At 40.6% G+C, this 25523-nt stretch overlaps 1 protein-coding gene across 1 annotated transcript in view; it reads right to left on the minus strand.

Moving 5' to 3' along the window:
* The window catches only part of HERC2 (HECT and RLD domain containing E3 ubiquitin protein ligase 2), a 230619-nt gene that overhangs the window by 180630 nt on the left and 24466 nt on the right, over positions 1–25523 (minus strand). The window contains exons 4-12 of the mRNA XM_060153132.1: positions 18586–18723; positions 9108–9327; positions 6549–6649; positions 5903–6059; positions 5348–5458; positions 4631–4802; positions 2733–2906; positions 876–1064; positions 165–316 (exon numbers count right to left, since the gene is read on the minus strand). Coding sequence (XP_060009115.1) covers positions 165–316; positions 876–1064; positions 2733–2906; positions 4631–4802; positions 5348–5458; positions 5903–6059; positions 6549–6649; positions 9108–9327; positions 18586–18723 — 1414 coding nt within the window. The remainder of the gene's footprint in view (positions 1–164; positions 317–875; positions 1065–2732; positions 2907–4630; positions 4803–5347; positions 5459–5902; positions 6060–6548; positions 6650–9107; positions 9328–18585; positions 18724–25523) is intronic.

Consider the following 25523-nt stretch of genomic DNA (forward strand, 5'->3'; position numbering starts at 1 on the left):
GCTGCCCAGGGCCACCAGAGCGCCGATCCCCCTCGGCAGCCCTCTCCGTCCTAGCCCTACATGTCTGAGCAGCTGCAAAACACCTCACCACACTTTTCTTTTCCACCCTATTTTGGTTACAGCAGCACAAGAGTGTGTCAGTTACAGGAATAGGCTGTACATACACTGTGTCCCCGTGGCCTAGACGTCCACCATCCCCACAGCCCCAGGAATACACCTCTCCGGTGGCTGCCAAGGCCAGGTAGTGGTGACCGTCCGAATGGGCAGCAATTTTTACAATGTTTCTGGAGGCAAGACCCTGGACCAGCTGTGGAGCCTAAAAAGGTAAAAATAGGAAGAAAATTGGTAAGCAGTCCAAGGATAAAGAAAACAGCATGACTCGCCTCAACCCTGTACCTTATGTTGACAAACTCCTCTCGAACTGAAAGAACATGAGCCTCTGGTGGTTGCCAGGCCACCTGTCCAGTCACCCTGCCCAGCACCAACAGAAGAGCACCAGGCGGGCGGCCTCCACGTGCTCAGAGGTGAAGAGCTCCTTCCTTTAACAGGAACGTGCCCAATCTGCCACCAACCCCACGACTGCCTCATTTGTTACTACCTTCCTGGCCCCCAAAGTGAAATGACGTTACAGTTTACAAATGGGAATAACAGCTGGCAATAAATGGCGCTGTAAGGAGTTCCTGAGCTTAAAAACTGAGAAATTCTGCCCCCCAAATCTTGACAATAATGATCACGATTAAAATTTTTAAACACAACTAATAATATACAATGAGCAGGTGCTTATAAATCTTCAGAAGTCAACCGACAGAAAGAAAGACAAGATCCACAGCACCCACAGCAAAGGGGCCCCTCCACCAACCCGCCCCAGCACCTACCAGCGTGTCACTGTTGTAGGCCTGTGTGTACACACGGCCATTCCTCGACAAGATCAAGAAGCGCTTCTCTGCACAGGCGATCTGTGTGACCCCCAGGTTGGCAAGGCCTTCACACTGAATTGGACCGATCACATTGGCATAGTATTTCCATCCTATTAACCCCCATCCTATGACCTCTTGCAATGATCCCTGTCAGACAACAACGTAAGGAAACATTTTCTTTATATCAGCAAGAAAATTCTTTCTTAGACAAAAAAAAGAATAATTCATGCAAGGAGTAACAATGAGATACAGTAAGATAAAAATAAAGGAAGTAAAGAAAGACACTGATTCACAACATCAAAATAACTCAGAATACCCCATATGGCCTCAGTTAGCAGGTAAGATGAAGTAACTGAACAGGTTTCTTTTCCACAGCATTTCATTTTAACAGAGCCCATTAAAAAGTAGTACAAGTAGACCTGAAACATATTTTAAAATGCTCAAACCATATCAGGTTACCACTTCGCCGTTACAGGCAGGGACCCGAAGGCCTAAGCACAAGCCTAGGAGACAAGTGTCCCTGGCTGTTGGTGGGAGTGAGAGGAATGAAGCCACGTGAGAGCAATTCGGGGATAATCAGCTCACGTGTCTACCACATCGGGTACATCACCACTGCAGACGCGTGCGCACACATAGAGGAACAAAGGTAGAGGGTAGCCATCGCAGCATTACCTGAGTAGCAAGCTTCTGGCAACACAAGTGTCCACCAATAGGAGACATTTTAAAAAATCATGATACGTCCACATGTGGAACACTAAGTTTCTTTTAAAAATAAAGAGAGAAGCTCTGCTTACTTATACAGAGAGCTCTTCAGTAGTCGGCTTAGTGAAAAAACAAGCTACAGAAGTGATATAATACAATACTGCTGAGAGAACTGAAAGGATGCAAAAGGGACCAGAAGCATGAGAGGCAAAGGTGGGGAAAGAGGGCGAGGAGGCAGTGGGAGAGGAAGTGACAGGGTGTCTCTGCATTTAGTTTTCATTGTTGAACCATAGGAATGTATTACTTATCTGGAAAACATAAATACCTGCAAAATAAAATAAATACTCCTCGTATTAAACACTAAAAGTTAGAAGGAATTCCCTGGTGGTCCAGTGGATAGGACTCTGCGCTCTCATTGCCGGGGACCAGCTTCAATCCCTGGTCAGGGAACTAAGATCCCACAAGCCACATGGCTCAGCCAAAGAAAAAAAGCATTAAAAATTAGAAAAATCTGCAGTTTGCTGTACAGCAGAAACTAACACAACATTGTAAATCAACTAGAGTCCAATAAAAATTAATTTAATAAATAAATAAAAGTACTTATGCTGCCAAAACAAACAAAGAAAACCATTAGAAAAATCTGGATTCAAAACCAGGATTCTTCTGCGTGACCTTGGCAAGGTTCGGTACCACTCCAAACGGCAGCCTTCTCATCGACACAATGGGGCAGCATAGTGATGGTCGGGTGCGTCTGTGTGAGGTCCTCCGTAGGCCTGCACGAGCAGGCCCCCACACACCCAGCTTAGTGTCAGACACGTCGCTACCTTTCTCCTGAGGAAGACAGCGTGGCATGTGGCTGTGGGAAGGCAGGAGAGCGCTCCAGGGACGTGCCCCTGAATCTGGAACCTGGGACACGGGGTGGGTCCTGAACCGCTGTGTGCCTCGGCCTGCTCATCGCCCACTGTGACCGCTAACGACGCCTTAAAGCATATACATGTTTAAAAGCTGAAAGCCAAATCCACCCCAACAGCAGAGAAAGTGAGTCTCCACACAGGTACAGAATGAGAACCTAGGAACATACACACAGAGAATAAACAATGCTCTCGCACTGACCTTATGAGAGGTCGGAGAGCTACAGAGAGGTGGCATACAGGGGGCGGCCAGGCGGTCCAGGTGGGCCATGACAACAACCGCAGTCTGTCGTAAGTCTATGGCAAGCTCGCTGTCTCGTGGAAGAGTGAGGTACCTCAGGAAGCTCTCATTGGGGCTCAGAGGGCCAGACAGAAGCTAGAGAAGAAAAGTAAAGAAACATCTTCAGAAACGGTGGGAAAAATTAAAGTAACACAGTTAGCCTTTAACCACTCTTTATATTTTGGTATTCACAGTTAGACATTATCTGTAAACCTGCCCCTTTCTGGCTATCAAGTAAGAAGTGTTGCTGACGCATTGAGATCTATACACGCACCGCACACAGTGGTGCCCACACATCCGCACATCCGTCACCTGTGTGCCAACTCCACACAGGTAAATGACACAGCCTGACCGTCCTCAGGTTCACTACCCCAAGGACCCTCGAAAGAACTCAGAGCAATCTTCCTGGGAACAAAGCACTGTACCTCAACCTGGCTTTGAAAACTGAAAACAAAAACCACTTACTTTAATCTAAATGCTGCCCACTCATCAGAAAACCTAATTTTATTTGCACATTAAGTAATAATTCTAATTCTTCTGAAGCCAGAATAGCTTTATTATCACTAAAGACTGCAAAGTGAAAGAATAATTAGGCTGAAACTTCATAATGGAATAGCTAAGTCTTTCCAGAAAAGACCTGCAAGATCAAACTTGTACTTCTAAAAAGCCACAGCCCCAGGGGTGTGGAGCTGGGCGGGCCCTGCTCTGCCACCAGCCTCAGCTTCCTGGGACTAAACACAGGGATGACTTACGTGACATTCTCTGCGTGGTGCCCCACATTCAGGAAGGGCCAACAAAGTGAGTCGCTATTTCCAACGCTCTTTTTCTAATATTTTTCTGAAAGTGTGCATTTCAGACTTGGCTCCACGCTGCCAACGCAGCTGTTGCTGGCTAATGGAGGTGCTGTCCATAAACAGCACGTGGAGGAGGACAGAGCGGGAAGAGAAGATTTGCCTGGGCCCTGGAAGGGTCAACACCAACCCACAGTAACTGCCCTCAACGCAGACAGAGTGAGGTATCGTGGCAGAACAGCTCCTCTGAACCAGACGCGCGCTCCCTCCCACGCCAGCCGAGCCTCGCTCCTGCACCATGGCCCCATGTCATCACCGCAGGCACCGTAGGAACGCACTCTTTCTGAAATATCATCAGGATTTTTACCCATCTTCACGCCGCTACTAACTCGATTAGCCCCATCACAGCCAAACCACAACACGACTGGCTGCCGGGAACACAAAAGCGCTAAACGCACAAAAGGCTCAGGGGCTCCAGCGTAGCAGAAAGAAAACTGCATGGCCAGCAAGGCAGCAGATGGATCTCTGTAAAAGCACAAGCTGATATTTGTTAAGAAACATGGTCCTAATACACACAATCCAAAATGAACACAAAGGGCCAGGGTCTACAAAACACAGCTGGCTCTGGTCACTCCTTAGTTGCTGCAAAGAATCCGAATGTGATCATGCAATGTTCTGCTGTATCAACTGTGACCTACACAATGACCTGCCATAGCCAATCCCACACCTGACTCACTGTTTGCTTCGTTTTTTTTCTTTATTTTTGGTCATACCACGCAGCTTGCAGGATCTTAATTCCCCGACCAGGGATTGAACCCGTGCCCCCTGCAGTGGAAGTACGGAGTCTTAACCACTGGACCACCAGGGAAGTCTCTGATTTACTGTTTTAATGGCCAAAACCACTCTCCCCCCAGAAGCAACTACCACCACAGATAATGTGCTCTGGTCTTGTTTATAAAAGGCTAACTCCTTTAGGATAAGTGAAATGAAGAGAGCTACTTAAGTGCAAAGTCTCGTGACGATACCTACATGAGTGTCACCTTCTGTATGGGGGGCATCTTTACTGCACATGATGCTCTGGAACCTTTGCAGCAAAGGAAGAAGGGGGGCGCTGGTACCCTGGGCAGACCGCTCATTGTCAGTTTCCTGTGTCCCACTGTCCCACAATTGAAGCAGCAACAGGATAGCAGATAACATTTGGCTGGAAGAGAAATTATCTTTATTCTCTAGTAAAAACTTTAACATTTTTTGCCATGGTCTGTAAAAAATAAAAGCAGACAGCTAAATAAAACTGAAGAAATACTTTAGATTTGAAAGGAAACTAAAACAAGGCCCTGAAAACAATTCTTGGCAGTAAAATCCCTAAATCAATGCCAAGATTTTAGCACAAGACATCTACCTTCTGTGGATGAGAAACATAAAACCAGTTAAGAAGCTCAAATAGCACTTTCTACAGGGAATTTCTAGGACCTTAAATTAATGGAATAAAAATAACTATTTGAAGAAAATTAAGAGAGAGAGGGAAAAGAAATAACAGTTCCTAAACTACTAGAAAGTTGAACACAAAAAAGGAAGTGAAGAAAACTTAAGTGTACCCAGGTCTGAAAATAGAGGGTCTGGGACATGGTTCTTTGATCACAGACCACCACACATTTCCTACAGTCACAAATAGTTCAATGAAATGCAACAGCTGCTCAGATACAGAGGCATCTCCCTACAGCACTCCCAGCCTATAGCACCCCTCACCTCAGCGTGCCTCTCTGCACAGCCAGCTCCAACAGGATGGCCAGGGCCAGGTGCTGGTCCTGCAGGGGGATACTTCCTGGCCCTTTGGTACCAGGCGTTCCATGAACATCCCTGAAATGACAGCAGAGGATGCAGGGACAAAGTAACAACAGACCTTAAAGACAGCATACTTAAAACAAGCATGTTGTTAATGTTAAATTAAGTACCTTCCCTTTCCCATGGAGAAATATATTTTTAATATTTAGAATCAGGTTTCTGAGACTTGCTTGCTCAAATTTAATCAGATTCTAAAGCATACAATTAACCTGTAAAGATAAGTTTTTATTAAAAGTATTAATTCAGATACTATACGATGATTACATTAGAAGACATATTCCAAGTTGCTATAGCATAAAACTACTTGTATCATTATTCAAATCATGAGCCTGAGGGTACGCTGGAAACACTCCAGAAACCAACCTATTAAATTTCTTAGCTCTAAAGAGAAGAAGGTGAGACGAGACTGCAAAGCATGCTGTAACCGTTCACACAGTAAATGTGAGAGGAAGAACTCACCCGGTCACGACGGACCTGAGGAAGCGGGTTGCTCTTTCTACCACCTCCAGCCACACAGAGGACACTGTGCTCTCATCAAAGAGCGAGGCCTCAGGCAGGGCTCTCAGGGCGTCCAGGGATTCCTGCAACAGCTCGCTGCAGAGGTCCGCGTCCTCCCCTGGGCACACACAAGGCAGATGACGCCACCCGTACCCGGGCAGCACACAGACAGAGTTCTCCCCACTCTCCCAGGCAGGTCTCCTACCCCCAGAGTGAGAGGATGCCACTGGCAGGTTTTCAATCTCTCACTTTCCTCTAAATGAGATACCGCAAGAACTCAGAGACTAACACTGAACAGTTGCTCCAACGTCAATTCTTTATTTTATGACTCTCATGTGAGCAATTCTAATTTCTGGTTCTCCTAGAAAATAAATCAGTACAGAGGCACTGCGGTGGTTCACCTGGGATGTATGTGCATACACACCTTTTTTCTTAGAAGCACAGGCCTGCAAAGTCAAACAGACTGTGAAGCCTCTCATTTTACAAACAAGGAAAATGAGGCCTCGAGAGCACATGGGATCAACCCAGGGGCACGTGGTGGCAGAAGTGAGGAAAGAACCCACATCCTCTGATATGGCAGGAAACAGAACACGCGGGGCACACGTACCTGACCGCCAGGCCCTGCGCAAGAACGCAAAGGCAAAGGAGAGAGCTGCTCGGGATCCAACTCTCGCAAGGCCTTCCACCCCTTTGCCTGTGGGCCGGGAACTGCGGACAACATACATGGGGGGTTGTGGGAATTGGTCAGTCAGAGGCATGTGCAAATTCTAAAATAAAATAAGTAATACGAAAGGATTTGTTCCAAAATGTGATCAATGGGTTTCTTTAGATAGCAGGATCACAAATGACTTTTAGTTTCACGCTTTAAAGACTTTTATCAAATGTCCTTTGTAAAGGAAAAGTTTTCTCTTTGAGGGGAAAAAAAAAGACAGTTAAAAAGAATTTTAAATGACTTGCTAAAACACTCATGAAATAATCTCAGGGAACTAATATTATTAGTTGGGGGAAGACAGATGATAAATGAAATAAACAGATAAACATAAAAGGGGGATTCAATTTACAAAGTAAAGAAAAGGCAGGTGAGGGGTAAGAAGCACACAGAAAACAAGGCAGCAAGTGCCGACGCTCAGCCCCAGGCCTGGGCATCCGCTCTGGCCCTCCCCCTGCCTAGGGCTATGTGGCTGCTAGGTCTGCAGGCCCCTTCATGTGCTCTTCTCCTTCACCCACACTCCCACCTACCTCAGCAGGTAACCCCGCCTGAATTTACTGCTTTTCATTCTCACGTGTTTTTTAAGCATTTTTCTACTTATACATGTTAATTTAACAAGACATGGTTTCATTTTGCACGTATTAAGAAGTTATACAAACCATAAAAATCATCCTTTTTAAAAAAACCTAGAATATAAAAATGTGTGTACAATATAAACTCAATCATACGTAGCAAGAAATTTTATTTTCAACTTTATACTGTTATGTATTTCTACTATATACTTCACTCTCCAAATTTACTCTAATTTGCTCTCATAATTAGGGAGAAATGTTATTTAAAATGGGCAATCATATAGAATGATCTCCCCAAGATACAATATCAAGTCAAATTAGCAGTGAGGAACGTGGGGACCCACAGAGGCAGCTGGTACGCGCACGTCTATGAATCCTGAACAGTGCAGGATACGTGCTTGGGGAGCTCTACGAGGAAACAACCCTCTAAGAAAGCTGTACCAGGAGAGGCATGAAGCTGGGATTCCCCTCAGCCAATCGCGACCTCATCCACGGAGAAAGAGCCAAACAGTCCTAAATCTGTACCGTGTAAAAACTGCTAAATCTTCAACAAGTGGCTCTTCATTTTACAGCTATTTAAGAAAACAGAAATAGAAATAGCTTGGACCCACCCCCATCTACGCCAATCAACTATCCAACCCACAGCCAGTTCTACGAAAAAGGTAAAACCCACTACTATCCAAATAAGTCGAGAAATTAGGGAAAGATATCTACTAAAATTTAGGAGATAACACTACACATCTAACAGAATGGCTAAAATAAATAAGTGACAACACCACCAAATGCTGACGAGGATATGGAGAAATGGAACCACTCATACATGGCGGATGAGAATGTGAAATGGTACAGCTATTCCGGAATCAGTACGAAAATGTCTTACAAACCTAAACGTAAGACCCAGCAATTGCACCCTAGGCATTTATTCCAGAGAAATGGAACTTAAGTTCACACAAAAACCTGTACACAAATATTCACAGCAGCTTTATTCAAAATACTCAAAAATGATAAACAACTGAGATATCCTTCAAAGGTTGAGTGGTTAAACACAATGTGGTACATCCATACGTGGAATCCTGCTCAACAATGATGACACATTCACCTACTTGGAAGAATCTCAAAGGAATAATGCTGAGTGAAAAAGCCAACCTCAAAAGGTTACATAATAAACATGGAGAACAGGTTAATGGTTGCAGCTATAAAAAAGGGTCTTTGTCCTATACCCTGTGGCAGTGCTGACAGAAATCTACACCTGCGATAAAATCTCATGCATACACACATACACAGAGGATTGAAAGCATGTAAAATAGGAAATCTGAGTAAGACGGGTACAATGTATCAAAGTCGATATCCTAGCTGTGATTTTTGTACTACAGTTTTGCAAGTGAAAAACTAGGGAAACTGGCTGAAGGGTATAAGGAATCTCTCTATTATTTCTTACAACTGCATGTGAATCCATAAAAGCATCTCTTGTAAGAAAAGAATAAGTAAATCACATTAAGAAGAAAAAAAATGAAGCATCTAAACTAGTTAAGCACTACTACAATGTGATAATTCCCTACCCGGTACCAAAACAAAAAGAATATAATGTTCAGATCCCATTTTCAAATCTAGACATGCCGATCTAAACTTTTGACTGGCTTCTACAGTTACTGACAGAACAGGGTCTTTAAAATAATGGTACAGGTTACAGCATAGCCTGTTACTTTATGAGCAAATTGGGAAAGCCATTCTCCAGATTATATGAAACATACAAAAAGGGAAAGAAAGAATAAAATTTCAGAAAACAAAAACAGACTATATTGAAAGCCTTAATTAAACTTTCTTAAACAAAACAGCATGAGTTTTATATTTAGCTGGTATCAGGATTCTTTTTTAATTATATTACCTTTTTTTGTCCACAGGAGGCAAAGAAACACTGCTGCTTTTCCACTTAACTTTGACAGTCTCCTGAAAAACAGTTCTATTCAAGGCAATGAAGTATCGTTCCAAAACGACGAGTCTCTGCTTGAGCCTCAGGGCTGAAAGGGTGGTGGTGGCTGACTGGATGGCCAGAGCTTGTTGCTCTCTAACCAACACAGAAAGACACTCCTTCAGTTCATTCACCTCTAGAAAACAAGATAAAACATCCAACCTCTGAATATCATGGGCACAGTTTGTTGTAACATTATAAAATGGGTAACAATAATAGGTAATAGCTGAGTGCTTAATATGTGCCACGAACGGTTTTAAGCAGTTTACACACATTAGGTAATCCTCACAGGCACCATTAAGAGGTAGTACTGTGCATGCATTCTATGGAGGAGGAAACTGAGGCACAGAGTGCTTGCCCAAGGTCACCCAGCTGAGTATGGCACACGGGAGACCACTCTTAGCCACCATGTTATACTGCCTCTCTGTAAACATGGTATAAAAGTTTTTAACACAAAATTGTGAAGTCAATCCTTATCAGCAACACATTTCCTAGATAGAGAGAAAAACTACATCCAGTATTTTCATGTTATAAAACCAAATCCAAAATAAAAACAGTTTCAATAAATTGCCCAGCATACATGACCGATGAGAGGTAATACATTTATGGAATATTTCAGAGAAAGATGAAGTAACTAGTCAGAATGTGCTATGGGTAAGTAGTATTTCATCATACTATTCTCTCTACTGTGTATGTTTGAAATTTTCTACACTTAAGGACTTTTTTTTTAGGTACCTAGAAGAAAATTACGTGAATGAAAATAACTAAAAGGAGTCTTGTCTTACAATTAAGCATAAAGCTGCCTTAAGTTGAACTGTAAACTAAGTTACCTTCCACCAACCCCCTATACCAATAAAGCACCTGTAAACTAAGTTACCTTCCACCAACCCCCTATACCAATAAAGCACCCAGTGGTAACGAGAGCAGGAGATGTCCTATGCTTGTTTTTCTATCTCTGATATTTATTAGCTATGAAGCCAAAACAGTCATCGCCCTGGTAGCCTCATATACCAAGAGACAAAAGTCACACACCTACTGACTTCCCCTATACGGAAGACATTTATTTTTTAGCTACCCATGACCTAAACATGCTTTTCCTATGGGAGAGAAGGAGATCATAGAAGGCATCAGATGGATACACCTCACCACTCTCTAGAGAGGCCACCAGGACAAAGCTTCCCTCCTCACACACAGGAACTATGGCACAGAGATGCACATCCAGACACCAGAGGTTGGATGCTAAGTCTGGAAAGCTCCACTAGCTAAAATGGCTAATCATTATAGAAAACTAGATGGAAAAAATATGTCTTTTTGTGTTTTTCTTTTTTTTTTTGAAAAATACTTTTGGAACTTCCCTGGTGGTCCAGTGACTAAGACTCCATGCTTCCAATACAAGGGGTGAGGGTTCGATCCCTGGTCTGGGAACTAAGATCCCACATGCTGTGTGGCATGGCCAAAAAAGGAAAAAAAAATTTTTTTTTAAATACAGATTTCAGAAACACTAAAAGCAATGTAACAGAAAAATATGAGAAAAACATTAATAAATGTTTTTTAAAAATACTTTAAATTCCAAACTAGGCTCAAGATGAAGAAGCAGAAAGATTTATACATGAAGTACCATCCCTACCCCTTCACAGGCATCCTTGCAGAATCACCTTTGGCCCAGCACTGAGAGGTGCCTGAGGCCCTGCATACATACAGGAGACTTCACTGAGACAAGCCCTGTCAAAGACAGTTTGTCTACACATGCCCCATGCAGAATTTCTTCCAGAAATCAGGCCTAAGAAAAGCTTTACCTTCCTGAATAATCACTATGTTTTCTACTTTGAAATAATAATACGTCTCTCTTCCGCATTGCTGCAAAGCCCAGAGACAACCGTGAAGCTCAAAGAGAGCCTTCATGCCCTTGAGCCTGCTCTCCTTCCTGATGTCCTAACGGTGCTTGCCCTGCCCAACTCCTAATGCCTAGTCAATCAGTCATTTATTGTAGGATACCTTGAAACAAGTAGGTGAGTAAATAAAGTAACAAAGAAACAAATCATGGAGACCATGGGGGGAGCCAGCAGAACTCCCATCCCCTCCTGGCAGTAACAAGGTATAGCACACTCTTGCCCTGCCAGAATGGTGTCACAGAAAACCAATCAGAGTCTCAGAACATAACGTGAAGATGTCCATGTTTCAACAGAAAGTCACTCATCACATCAACAGCCAGGATGATCTCAAAATAAATTTTAAAAAGACAATAAATAGATGGAAACACCAAGACGACAGAGACATTAGAATACTCTCATAAAGATTTTAAAGAAGCCACAATAAAAAAATGCTCCAAAAAGCAAAAACAAACACACTTGAAACATATGAAAAAATAGAAAACCTAACACAAGAAAAAGGAGATTTATTTAAAAAAGAAAAAAAAAGAACCAAATGGAAATTTTGGAACCAAAAAACCTAATAACCAAAATAAAGTTTGGTGAAAGGGCTCAACAGTAGAATGGAAAAAAATAAAGATGAATCACTAAATTAGAAGCCAGAAGTTGCCAATCGAATAAGGAGAGAAAATACACTGGAAAAATAAAATTGCACTAAACTGAAAACATGCTAGAAGGGTTCAATGGCGCATTACATGAAGCAGCAGAAAAGCTCAGTAAACTCAAAGACAGGGCACTGTAGTTCACCCAGTCAGAGCAACAAAAAGAAAAAACAATGAAAAAATGTGAAAATAGGTTAAGGGATATACGACACAATATCAAGCAGACTTCACAGGGTCCCAGAAGGAGAAGAGGCAGAGAAAGGGACAGAAAACTTATTTGATGTAATATAGGAAAAAACTTCCCTAACCTGGGGAAGGAAACAGACATTGAGATCCAGTAAGTCCAGAGAGTTCCAAACCACAGAAAACTAAAGACACCCACAACAAAACACATCATAATTAAAATGTCAAAGGTTAAAAATAAGATAAAAATCTTAACAGCAGCAAGAGAAAAACAACTTGTTAGATGCAAGGGAAACCCTATAAGTCTGTAAGTAGATTTTTCAGCAGAAATTTTGCAAGGCAGAAAAGAGTGGCATAATATATTCAAAGCCTGAATGAAAAAAACTTCTTTACCCAACAAACATATCAAGTAGCAAGTGAAGGAGAGATAAAGAGTTTTCTAGACAAGTAAAAGTTAAAGGAGTTCATCACCACTAATCTAGCCTTAATAGAAATGATAAAAAGAGTTCTTTAAGCTGAAAAGAAAGAGAACTAATTAGTAACAAGAAAACATTTGAAAGTATAAATCTCACTGGTAAAAGTAAATATATAATAAAGGTAGTGGATTAATAACTTAAAAACTGAGTATAAAGGTTAAATGACAAAAGAAGTAAAAATAACTATAACAAACAATTAAGGGATATATAAGATAAAAAGTTGCAAATTATGACATCAAATACACAAAACATGGGAGAGGAGGATAAAAATGCAAAGCTTAGAATGTGTTCAAACGTATGTTTATTTATAAATAGAATGTTATAAATACAAGCTGTTATATGTAAGCTTCATGGTAGCCACAAAGCAAAAAACTATAGTAGATACACAAAAGATAATGAGAAAGGAATCTAGGCATACCATTAAAGAGAATCATCAAATCACAAAGGAGAACTACAAAACAGCCAGGAATAAAACAATTATCATAACAGCAATAAAAACAAACGTTATCAATAACTGTAAATGTAAATGGAGTAAATTCACCAATAAAAAGACACAGAGTGGTTGAAAGGATTAAAAAAAAAGAACTCATCTATATACTGCCTACAAGAGACTCACTTCAGACATAAGGACACAACACACAGACTGAAAGTGAAGGGATGGAAAAAGATATTCCATGCAAATGAAAACCAAAAGAAAGTTGGGGTACCTATACTTACATCAGATAAATAGATTTTAAAACAAAAGTGTAATAAGAGACAAAGAAGGGCATTACATAATGATAAAGGGGTGAGTCCAACAAGAGAATATAACATTTGTAAATACCTATACACCCAACATAGGAGTAACTAAATATAAAGCAAATCTTAACAGACCTAAAGGGAGAAATTGATAGCAATACAATAATAGTATTGTATTATAGTACAGGACTTTAATACACCCCTTACATCAACAGATAAATCACCCAGACAGAAAAATCATTAAAATAACATCTGCCTCATATGACATGTTAGATCTGATGACCTTAACAGATATATACAGAACATTCCATCCAAAAGTAACAGAATACACATTCTTCTCAAATGCACATGAAACATTCTCCAGACTGTCATGTATTAGGTCACAATAAATTTAATTAGACTGAAATCACATCAAGCATCTTTCTGAACCACAAAGTTATGAAACTGGAAATCAACTACAAGACGAAAACTGGAAAATTCACAAATATGTGGAGATTAAACAACATGCTACTGAACAACCAATAGGTCAAGGAAGAAATCAAAAGAAAAACAAAAAAAGACCTTGAGACAAATGAAAATGGAAATACAACATACCCAAACTTACGGGATGTAGCAAAAGCAGTTCTAAGAGGGAAGTTCAGAACAATAAATGCCTACCTCAAAAAAACAAGAAAAATCTCAAACAAGAAACCAGATAGCCTAAATAAACACCTCAAGAAACTAAAAAAAAAAAAAAAAAAACACAAATGAAGCCCAAAGTTTTTAGAAGGAAGGAAATAACAAAGATCAGAGTGGGAACAAATGAAAGAGACTACAAAGACAACAGAAAAGATAAATAAAACCAACAGTTGTTTTTTGGAAAGATAAACAAAACTAACAAACTGTTAGCTAGAATCACCAAGAAATAAAGAGGGCCCAAATAAATAAAATCATAAACGAAAGTGGAAATGTTACAGCTGGTACCACAGAAAGACGAAGACAACTTAGAAGAAATAAATTCCTAGAAACATACAAACTGCCAAGACTGAATCATAAAGAAATAGAAAGTATGACCAGACCAATTACTTGTAAGGAGACTGAATCAGTGATTAAAAACCTCCAAACAAACAAAACTCCAGAACCAGAGGGCTTCACTGGTGAATTATGCAAAACCTTCAAAGAAGAATTAATACCGATACTTCTCAAACTCTTACAAGAAAAACAGAAAATGAGGGAATACTTCCAAACTCATTTTACAAGGCCAGCATTACCCTGATACCAAAACCAGGCAAGAAAATTACAGGACAACTTCCCTGATGTTCACAGATGCAAAAAACCTTCAACAAAATATTAGCAAACCAAATTCAACAATACATTAAAAGGATCATACATCATGATCAATTGGAATTTATTCCAGAGATACGAGGATGGTTCAACATCCACAAATCAATGTGCTATACCACATTAACAAACTGAAGGATAAAAATCATTTGACAGAATTCAATATCCATTTATCATAAAAACTCTCACAAAAGTGGGTACAGAGGGACCATACCTCAATATAATCAAGGCCATATATGACAAGCCCAGAGCTAATATCATACTCAGTGGTGAAAAGCTAAAACATTTCCTCTAAGATCAGGAATAAGACAAGGTTGCCTACTCTCACAACTTTTTTTCAACACAGTATGTGAAGTCCTAGCCACAGCAATCAAACAAGAAAAAGTAATCCAAACGGTAAAGGAATAGGTAAAACTGTCACTGTTTGCACTGACATGACAGCATACATGGAAAATCCTAAAGACACTCCAAAAAACTACCAGAACTTGTCAATGAATTTGGTAAAGTTTTAGGATACAAAATTAATAAACACAAATCTGCTGCATTTCTACTCATGAATGATGAACTACCAGAATGAGAAATTAAGAAAACAGTCCCATTTACAGTTGCATCAAAAAGAATAAAGTACCCAGGAATAAATCTAAGGAGGTAAAAGAACCATAGTCAAAAAACTGTAAGACACTCATGAAGGAAATCGAAGACTACACAAACAGATGGAAAGATATACTGTGCTCGTATACTGAGAGAATTAATATTGCTTAAATGACCATACTACCCATCTACAGATTCAATGCAATCCCTATCAAAATCCCAATGGCATTTTTCACAAAACTAAAACAAATAATTCTAAAATTTGTACGGAAACACAAAAACCCCTAATAGCTAAAACATTCTTGAGAAAGAAGAACAACATTGGAGGTATCATGCTCCCTGATTTTAAACTATACTACAAAGCTACAGTAATCAAAAGAGTATGGTACTGGCACAGAAACAGACACATAGATCAATGGAAAAGAACAGAAAGCCCAGAATGAACCCATACTTATATGGGCAATTAATCAAAAAGAGGTAAAAATATACAATGGAAAAAAGACAGCCTCTTCAACACATGATGTTGGGAAAACTGGACCTCTACATGCAAAACTGGACTACTCTCTCACATCATGCACAAAAAAAATTCAAAATGGATTTAAGACTTAAATGTAAGACCTGAAACCATAAAACTTCTAGAAGAAAACACAGGCAGTACACTCTTTGACAATGGCCCTAGCAATATCTTTCTGGATATGTCTCCTCAGGCAAGGGAAACAAAGGCAAAAGTAAACTAATGGGACTACATCAAACTAAAAAGCTTCTGCATAGTGAAGAAAACTATCAGCAAAAGGATAAGGCTTATACACTACCAAACGTAAAATAGATAGCTAGTGGGAAGCAGCCACATAGCACAGGGAGATCAGCTAGGTGGTTTGTGACCACCTAGAGGGGTGGGATAGGGAGGGTGGGAGGGAGGGAGATGCAAGAGGGAAGAGATATGGGAACATATGTATATGTATAACTGGTTCACTTTGTTATAAAGCAGAAACTAACACACCATTGTAAAGCAATTATACTCCAATAAAGATGTTAAAAAAACAAAAAAAGATAAGGCTGCCTACTGAATAGGAGAAGACATTTACAAACAATATATCTGATAAGGGGTTAATATCCAAAATATACGAAGAACTCATTTAACTCAACATTAAAACAAACAAACTACCCAATTAAAAAAATGGGCAGAGGATCTGAACAGATATTTTTCCAAAGAAGACATTTAAATGGCCAACAGGCACATGAAAAGACGTTCAACATCACTAATCATCAGGGAAATGCAAATCAAAACCACAGTGAAATAGACACCACCTCACACCTGTCAGAATGGCTATTATCAAAAAGGCAACAAATAACAAGTGTTGACAAGGATGTGGAGAAAAGAGAAGCCTTGTGCACTGTTTGTGGGAATGTAAATTGGTGCAGCTACAATGGACAACAATATGGAGATGTCTCAAAAAATTAAATATAGAACTACCATATGATCCAGCAATCCCACTTCTGGGTATTTATACAAAGAAAACAAAAACACCTATTAGAAAAGATATAAGTACCCCTATGTTCATTGCAGCATTGTTTACAATTGCCAAAATATGAAAGCAACCTATGTGCCCATCAATAAATGAATGGATAAAGAAGATGTGATAAATATAGATACAGATACACACACACACACACAATATATCACTCAACTATAAAAGGGAATGAAATCTTGCTATTTGTGACAACATGGATGGACCTAGAGGGTATTACGTTAAGTGAAATAAGTCAGATAGAGAAAGACAAATACTGTATGATTTCACTTATATATGGAATCTAAAAAGTGAAACAAATAAATAAACATAACTAAACAGAGTCAAAGATACAGAGGACAAACAGGTAGTTGCCAGTAGGGAGAAAAGTGGGAGGTGAGGAAGATTAAGAGGTACAAACAACCAGTTGCAAAGGAAATGAGTCAGGGCTAAAATATGACACAAATGAACCTATCTACAAAACAGAAACAGACTCACAGACACAGAGAACAGACTGGTGGTTGCCAAGGGGGAGGAGTGGGGAAGGGATGGATTGGGAGTTTGTGACTAGCAGATGCAAACTATTATATATAGAATGGATAAACAACAAGGTCCTACTGTATAGCACAGGAAACTATATTCAGTATCCTGTGATAAACCATAATGGAAAAGAATTTTTAAAAGAATGTATGTATATGTATAACTGAATCACTTTGCCATACAGCAGAAATTAATACAACATTGTAAATCAACTATACTTCAATAAAAAAATGAGTTATGAGTATGAAATATACAGTGTGGGGAATACAGTCAGTAATTAGGTAACATTTTTGTATAGTAACAGATCATAACTAGACTTATTGTGATGATCATTTTGAAACGTATAGAAATATCAAATCACTATGTCGTATAACAGGGAGTAACACAATGTTGTAGGTCAATTCTACTTCAAAAACAAAGAAACTCACAGGAAAAGAGATCGGATTTGTGGTTACCAGAGGCAGGGGGTGGGGGGAGGGGGAATTGGCTGAAGGGGGTCATAAGGCAGAAACCTCCAGTTATAAGTAAGTACTAGTGATGTAATGAACAACACGATAAAGATAATTAATGCTGCTATATGTTAATATGGAAGTTAGAAGAGGAAACCCTAAGATTTCTCATCACAAGGAAAAAATATTTTTTCTATTTCTTTAATTTTGTATCTATATGAGATGATGGATGTTCACTGAACTTTTTGTGGTAATCATTTCATGATATTTGTAAGTCAAACCATTATGCTGTACACTACTTTATGTCTACTTTGTGACACTACTTTGTGACTACTTTATGTCAATTATAGTTCAATAAAACTGGAGAAAAAAAACTTAAACACAGAATTACCACATGATCCAGCAATTTTACCCCTAGGTATATACGCAATGAATTGAAGCAGAGACTCTAACTCGTGTACACCTATGTTCTTAGCAGCACTATTCCCAATAGCCAAAAGGTGGAAGCAACTCAAATGCCCATCCACAGATGGATGAACAAAATGTGGTATATACATACAATGGAATATTATTCAGCCTTAAAGAGGAAGGAAATTCTGACACATGCTACAACATGAATGAATCTTGAAGACATTATGCTAAATAAAGTAACAAGCCAGATACAAAAAGACAAATATAATGATTCCACTTATATGAGGTAACTAGACTAGTCAAAATCCTAAAAACAGAAAGTTAGTGGCTCCCAGGGGGCTAGGGAAGAAAGGGGAGTTATCATTTAATAAGTACAGAGTTCCAGTTTGGGAAGATGAAGAGGCTCTGGAAATGGGTAGTGGTCATAACTGCACAACAGTGTGAATGTATTTAATGTCACTGAACTGTATACTTAAAACTGACTGAAATGGTAAAATGTATGTTATGCACAGTCTATTACAATATAAAAAAATTTTAAGTTTAATTTTTAAAAATTCTATGACCAAAAAAAAGTCCACCTACTCTATCTAGAAAATGAGTGCTGGATCAATCGTTCCAAAGTACCAATAGTTCAGAAGATCATAATACCTGGTTGCTTGCCCCACACCCAGCTCTCTAGGATTGATTTGGCCCTATATGCAGGTGCAGGAGTTTCTTCCTCTTCTTTTTTCTCTTTGTCATTTAGATCTTCTTTCTTTGTTCCAATCTGCATATCAACACCATCATCTGGAAAAATTTTAAAAAATTTAAGTGTATAAATTGCTTTTTAAAATGTAACATCTACTTGCCAACACCATCATCTGGAAAAAATTTTTTAAATGTACATGTATAAATTGCTTTTTAAAATGTAACATCTCTTTCCCAGTCGCTCCCAGAAATGGAAAGGTTAAGTTACAACACACATCATTAGCTGACCATTTGATGGTTGGGGAAAAAAAAATTACATGACTCATCAACATAACAGAAACAGTGTGATTTATTAAGTAATGAATAGCCCAGTGACCCTTTTAATTTAAAAAATCGATATTCCAATTGTTCTTTGAAGCATGTCTTCCAAAATATTCTAATTTCTTACTACATCTCACAACTAAGAAACTTAGTCTTTGATATTAACGTTAACTGTTTTCATCCAGTGATTCCCAACTGCTGTGTGTCCACGGGAAGGGAGGATGTGGAATCAGAGTATGATTCAATGATCATTTTCAACTCTATACATTGCCCTACTCCACCACCAACTGAGAACCAGTGCTACACAGGGCCACTACCACTGAGGGAGCGTAATTCAGGAGCACTGCAATACAGCAGAAACGTGAGAACCACGACTTTAGGCCACTGACAAGTTTCAGTCAAGAAAAAATGTCATGAAACTCCTTACACAGTAAGTTAAGAGAGAACTAATATTAACATAGAGGTGTAAATGTATCCTAGCCTAGAAAGCCCTTACTAAATGAACTATTTTCTAAATGACATAATTAGAAATATACAGTTGACCCCTGAACAATGTGTGCAGTCAAAAATCCGCATGTAACTTATAGTCAGCCCTCCACATGTGAAGTTCCTCTGAGTCCAGCAACTCCAAAAACCAAGGATCATGCAGTGCTGCAGTATTTACTACTGAAAAAAAAAATCTGCTTATATGTGGACCGGTACAGTTCAAACCCATGTTGCCAGCATCAACTGTACATCTAAATCTGTGAAAGAGAATATATCATATCACAAACAGTAAGGAGTATCTAAAAATACCTAAAACCAACAAGGGACAAAAGAAACTCCTAAATTCTATCAGAAAAATATCAGATATCCAACAGAAGGAACCCCAAACAGCTAATGCTATGAAAAGATACTCAAATTCATATTTAGAAAAATATAAATTAAAATAATGAAGTATTATATTACTTTACACTCACCAAATTCACAACTGTTAGAAAGCTAAAATATAAGCTCCAAAGCAGTAATTTTTTTTTCCTTTTTCATCTGGTTTTGCTCTCTGATATATCCCAAATGCCTAGAACAATGCATGCCAGGGAATAAGCCCTCAATGATGAGTTCAGTAACTAAATAATGCCAAGTGTCAGTAGAAATGTAGGGCTGGAGGCACAAATCTTCAGACACAGCTGGTGGGAGGGTGGACCCCGCAGCCTACCTGGAGAGCAATCTGGTACAGCTGAGTTACATGGAAGGTCCTCCAGTCGTCCCGAGGGGCTATGCCCACAGAGCTCTCACACAGGCCTGGGATTGGGAGGAGGTGGAAGACAGAGACCCGCAGCAGTCTAATGACCTTGGACACAACTTAAAAATACAGTGCTTGGGCTAAAGAACCACACACTCTCCATGTACACAAACTTACAATGCATGCACATTGTACAACAGTATGTTTTAAATGGCATAAAAACAAATACATTACAAAGAAAACACCTAAAAATATGGATTTGGAAATGGTGTGCCAGGAACTGACCAGTGTAATTAACTCAACCCTCTGCCCCTGAGGCCCAAGAAAAGGCCCCTGTACACCTCATGTGTCCCATTCTTTCAACCTCCTGCAACAGCTATGGTTAACAGTACCTCCCCCATTTACAGAAATATCCAGGGAGTTCCCTAGCGGTCCAGTGGTTGGGACTCTGTGCTCTTACTGCCGAGGGCCCAGGTTCAGTCCCTGGTCAAGGAACTGAGATCCCACAAGCCAAGAGGCACAGCCCAAAAGAAAAAAAAAAAGATATCCAACAAGCTCCTGGGCATTAAATATAGATTTTTTTGTAATGTGTACTTTTCATACATTACAGATGTAAAACCACACAGCGCCTCTAAATTAAGTACAGATTTGCTTGAAGTCACAGAAAAAGTCAGGCTCAGAATCAGGTTCTCAACCCTATCATACATCAGAAGCAGGGGGTGAGGGACACACACACACACACACACACACACATTTTTAATACCAAGCCTCAGTTCTATCACCAGAGATTCTGATTCAGTTGGTCCAGGGCATGGCCTGGGCACCAGCATTAAGTTCCAAGATATTCCTAATATTCCACCAGGTTTAAGGACCACTGGCGTAGAAGGTAAAACGTTAATAAGACAATGCAAATGCAACCGACCAAACAATGGCTATTTTAGCTATCATAAGCACTCTCACTGTAACAAATTAAGGTCATGCAGAAGTAAATAAATCTTTTTAAAAAGATAAGACAAGTGAGAGAAAGGCCAAATAACTTTGGCACTTCTGTTTTTCACAAATTGTTCATCTTTTCACTAAAACTTAAATCATGAAATAATCATTACTGAGTTTTGTGACTAAGAAGAGAGATTTGTTAATTTTTGTTTTTTTCACAAGTGTGAGAGAAGTGTCCATGGGGACTGGCAACCTGATTATTGGAATTCAATCTTTTTACAAGCAATGAAGCACTGTTTATTGTCTCTTAGCTTCAGTTCCATCCTCAGTAAAGCTCAGAAGCTCACCTCCAGCCTGCTTTGTGACCAGGGAGTACCAGCACAGCATCTGTGTGGGGGACCTGGCCACAGCTCTCATGTCACCCCATTTGATCCTCATCAAGGCAAAGACAAAATGACCAGACTGGCTGTGGATCCCAACCCTGGGGAGGTTGGCTGGCATTCCCTGGAAGAAGAGGTGGGCCATCAGGACCCCAACTCTTCCCTGGAAACACCCAGAAGATCCTCACTATGAGTGACTGGACCGGGACAGGAACCGAAAGCCTGGCCTTTATTTGGCTAGAAATCTAAACTACTGAGGAAATGTGGAGAGGAGGGGGAGGAGGGAGAGAGGGGCAGAGGGAGAAGAAGGGTGCACTCTGGGAAAAGGCAAGGCTGCAGCAGAGGATGGTGTCCATGCATCCACCTCTGGGCTGTAGGTCCAGTACTCTCCCATGACACCACTCTGCTGCCTCTGTCACAACAAAGAGCCTGATCCCCAAAGTTGTAGAGAAAACACCCAAGGCAGCCATGGGCACAGCAAAGTGGTTAACTCAAGCCCAATGTAAGCCCAGCATCCTTAAACCCTATAAAGTAACCTTCACCATGGGGAGTCCCCTTACCCTGACAATACTGAAGCTTTCTGGAGAAAAACAAATTAAATTTGAAACAAAGGTCCACAATTTAACCCAAGTGGAACTCCAGAGTTTACTGCAAGAACTTATACAATAAAAAGACAGGGCTTCCCTGGTGGTACAGTGGTTGAGAGTCTGCCTGCCGGTGCAGGGGACGCAGGTTCGTGCCCCGGTCTGGGAGGATCCCACATGTCGCGGAGTGGCTGCGCCCGCTGGGCCTGTGCATCCGGAGCCTGTGCTCCGCAACGGGAGAGGCCACAGCAGTGAGAGGCCCGCGTACTGCCAAAAAGAAAAAAAAAACGAAGACAAAGGGCTTTGGTGCCACCATAACACAGGTTCTGATTTAACTTAAGTATCTGCTGAAATGTACCAACTGGCAAACCTTCATGAATTTAAATCAATACTGGGGCTCAAATTACATGTATAGCTGGGGATCCCACTAAATCTAAACAAGGCAGCCCATATAATCTTAGGGGAATTACTTCATATAATCTAGAAGACAAATAAATTTGCTTCGCCTTAACCATCACAACTATTATTGCCTTAAACTCCCCATGGTCACAGCACCCATTGCCCTAAAATATCCCATGGTGGGCATGGACACCGACACAATGAGTAATAAATTAAAATTAAACTAAGTGGGACTTCCCTGGTGGTGCAGTGAGTGGTTAAGAGTCTGCCTGCCAATGCAGGGGACTCAGGTTCGAGCCCTGATCAGGGGAGATCCCACAGGCCGTGAAGCAACTAAGCCCGTGTGCCACAACTACTGAGCCTGCGCTCTAGAGCCGGCGAGCCACAACTACTGACGCCCGTGCACCTAGAGCCCATGCTCTGCAACAAAAAGCAGCCACCACAATGAGAAGCCTGCACACCGCAATGAAGAGTATCCCCCACTCACCGCAACTAGAGAAAGGCCACACGCAGCAAAGACGACCCAACGCAGCCAATAAATAAATAAATAAACTTTTTTAAAAAATTAAACTAAGTATTTAGCAATTACAAATTGGCTTGACAAACACAGCACCTGTTTATGGGTTGAATCGTATCCTCCCAAAAGATGTTCAAGTCCTAGCCTCCAGTACCTGGGAATGTGACCTTATTTATAAAACTAAGGTCTTTGAAGATAATCAAATTAAAATGAGGTCATTAGGGTGGGCCCTAATCCAACGTGACTGGTGTCCTTACAAAAAGAGGAAATTTAAGCATGGAAAGATATGCACAGAGGAAAGACAATATGAAGACACAAGGAGAATATGACCGCCTACAAGCCAAGGAGAATGCCTCAGAACAGAGCCTTCTCTCACAGCCCTCAGAAGGAAACAACCCTGCCGTCACCCTGATTTTGGACCTGCAGGGTCCAGAGCTGTGAGACAATACATTTCTGTTGTTTAAGCCACCTAGTCAGTGGTACTTTGTTACAGCATCCCTAGGGAATTAATACAGATACGCCCCCCCTTAGCACCCTCAGAGACTCCTTCACTGAAGAGGCTTCAGCAACCTTCTCTCATGCCCCCTGGGGTCTCTGGACCACATATGATGACTAGCTGTTACCCTGGGGCTGCAGATGCAAGAAACTGCCCTTCTCAGCCCTGCACTATACTGTACCTCATCAGCGTGGAAACTGCTGGTCATGAGCTTTCCTGAGAACAAAGCCTGGCCCCAGGTGCACATTTTTACAAACCCTTGGGACACAGCCTTTTAGAGTTGCTTTTTTTGGGCTCAAGGACCCTAGGAATCTCTTCCCTCACAGATACCCAAAATATAAATCAAAGTCTCTACATATATTAAGACCACAATATGAGGCCTCAATTGCCTTATCCTTGTAAGGACAAGGACACTCCTTACCCCTTTAGAGTTCCAGACATTACTGATAGTGACCAAGGCACTCATTCTGCTTCTCAGAATACACATGCTGGCTCTTAAAGAAGGCATTCAATGACACTTCTACCTCCCCTATAGGGGGAGGCAGCAAGTTTACTGAGATGCATAATAGACTCCTCAAAGAACTATTTAAGTTACAATGTGGCAAATGGAATTTTGTCACTATTGCCACAAGCACTGAGCAACCGAAACTGACGCACCCTGGGGAGGCATACTCCCCCACACCAATGGCACACGGGTCACTCAATCGCCTGTATTAACAATAATAGAGGAGACTTGTAAAGTTCATGCTTTTGACAACTGCCTCACCATGGGGTCCTCCCTCTCCTGGTCAATGCCAACTCATTTCCTAGGGGGCAATTCTCCTCTTCCCTAAAAGTCACAGTCATCACCAAAGTTTAAACTGATGTCATAGCATCAGAAGGCCAACTGTGGTATAAGGCCTGAAAGTAACGTTCTACACTTTTAACGTGCTGAAACAAAACAACTATCAATCAGAATGCTGTATCTAACAAAAATATCCATCATTCTCAAATGAAGAAAAACTAAGAGAATCTGTAGTCAGCAGACCTGTTCCAATAGAATTACTAAATTATCTTAAGATAAGGGAAACAATACCAGAAGGAAACCTGGAACAACCAGAATGAAGAATGAGTAACAGCAATGGCATATACCTGAATAAGTGATCAACATTTTATACAACGCACCACCCAACAACAGCAGAACAGGTATTCTTTCTAAAGTACACACTGAATACTCACCAAGACAGACCACCTCCCAAAAAGGTAGGACTTAAGTAGAGGGGACAAAAAGGCAGCAGCTAATGGAAAATGAAAATAAGCTTACATGTACTATACAAAGTATCTGGCCAAACAACAGGGCATTATCCTTTTTAATCCTTACAAACAATTATTCAAGGAGGCAGGTTTTTGTCTCCAGCTCAGAGATGCGGAAGAAACTGTACCTCACAGTGTAGCCCAGCCACAGAGCTCGGGTTAGAACACGGTGCTGGCTCTAACTGCTAGGTAGGCCCTGCTCACCGGTGGGGTCCACCTATAAGGCTGGGAGCGAACTCCAGCCCAAGGCTGGTTTATGTATGGTCCAAAAGCTAAGAAAAGATTTTACATTCTTAAATGATTGAAAAGTAATCAAAAGAAGAATAATATTTTGTGATGAAAGCATTCACATGTCGGCGTGCACTTAGTTTTGCGTATGGCTGCTCTGGCACAACGGCAGGGTTCCATAATTACCAAATAGTTAGGGTCCCCAAAGCTTAAAATATTTACTACCTGGTCCTTTAGAGAAAGTCTGCAACCCCTGATGTGCACCTTGCTATAAATTTTACAAACAAAAAAAAGAACTCAAAATGCTCATTTAAATACCAGCCATATAATCTCTCATCCAGGGTAAAAACCTTTGACAATTCATCAGGAAGCAGACAAGAAGCATCACTAAGCACACCCCAAGTTTTATTCTCAGGAGCATAAATGAGAACATTTACAATAGCAAAGGCGGGAGGAAGTCACGAGGATGCAAAAACCACCAAGAAGAGCTCCACAAGCAGCTCCACGACAACACGCACAGTAC

Source organism: Lagenorhynchus albirostris, chromosome 6 (genome assembly GCF_949774975.1).
Source record: "Lagenorhynchus albirostris chromosome 6, mLagAlb1.1, whole genome shotgun sequence".
Taxonomy (NCBI): domain Eukaryota; kingdom Metazoa; phylum Chordata; class Mammalia; order Artiodactyla; family Delphinidae; genus Lagenorhynchus; species Lagenorhynchus albirostris.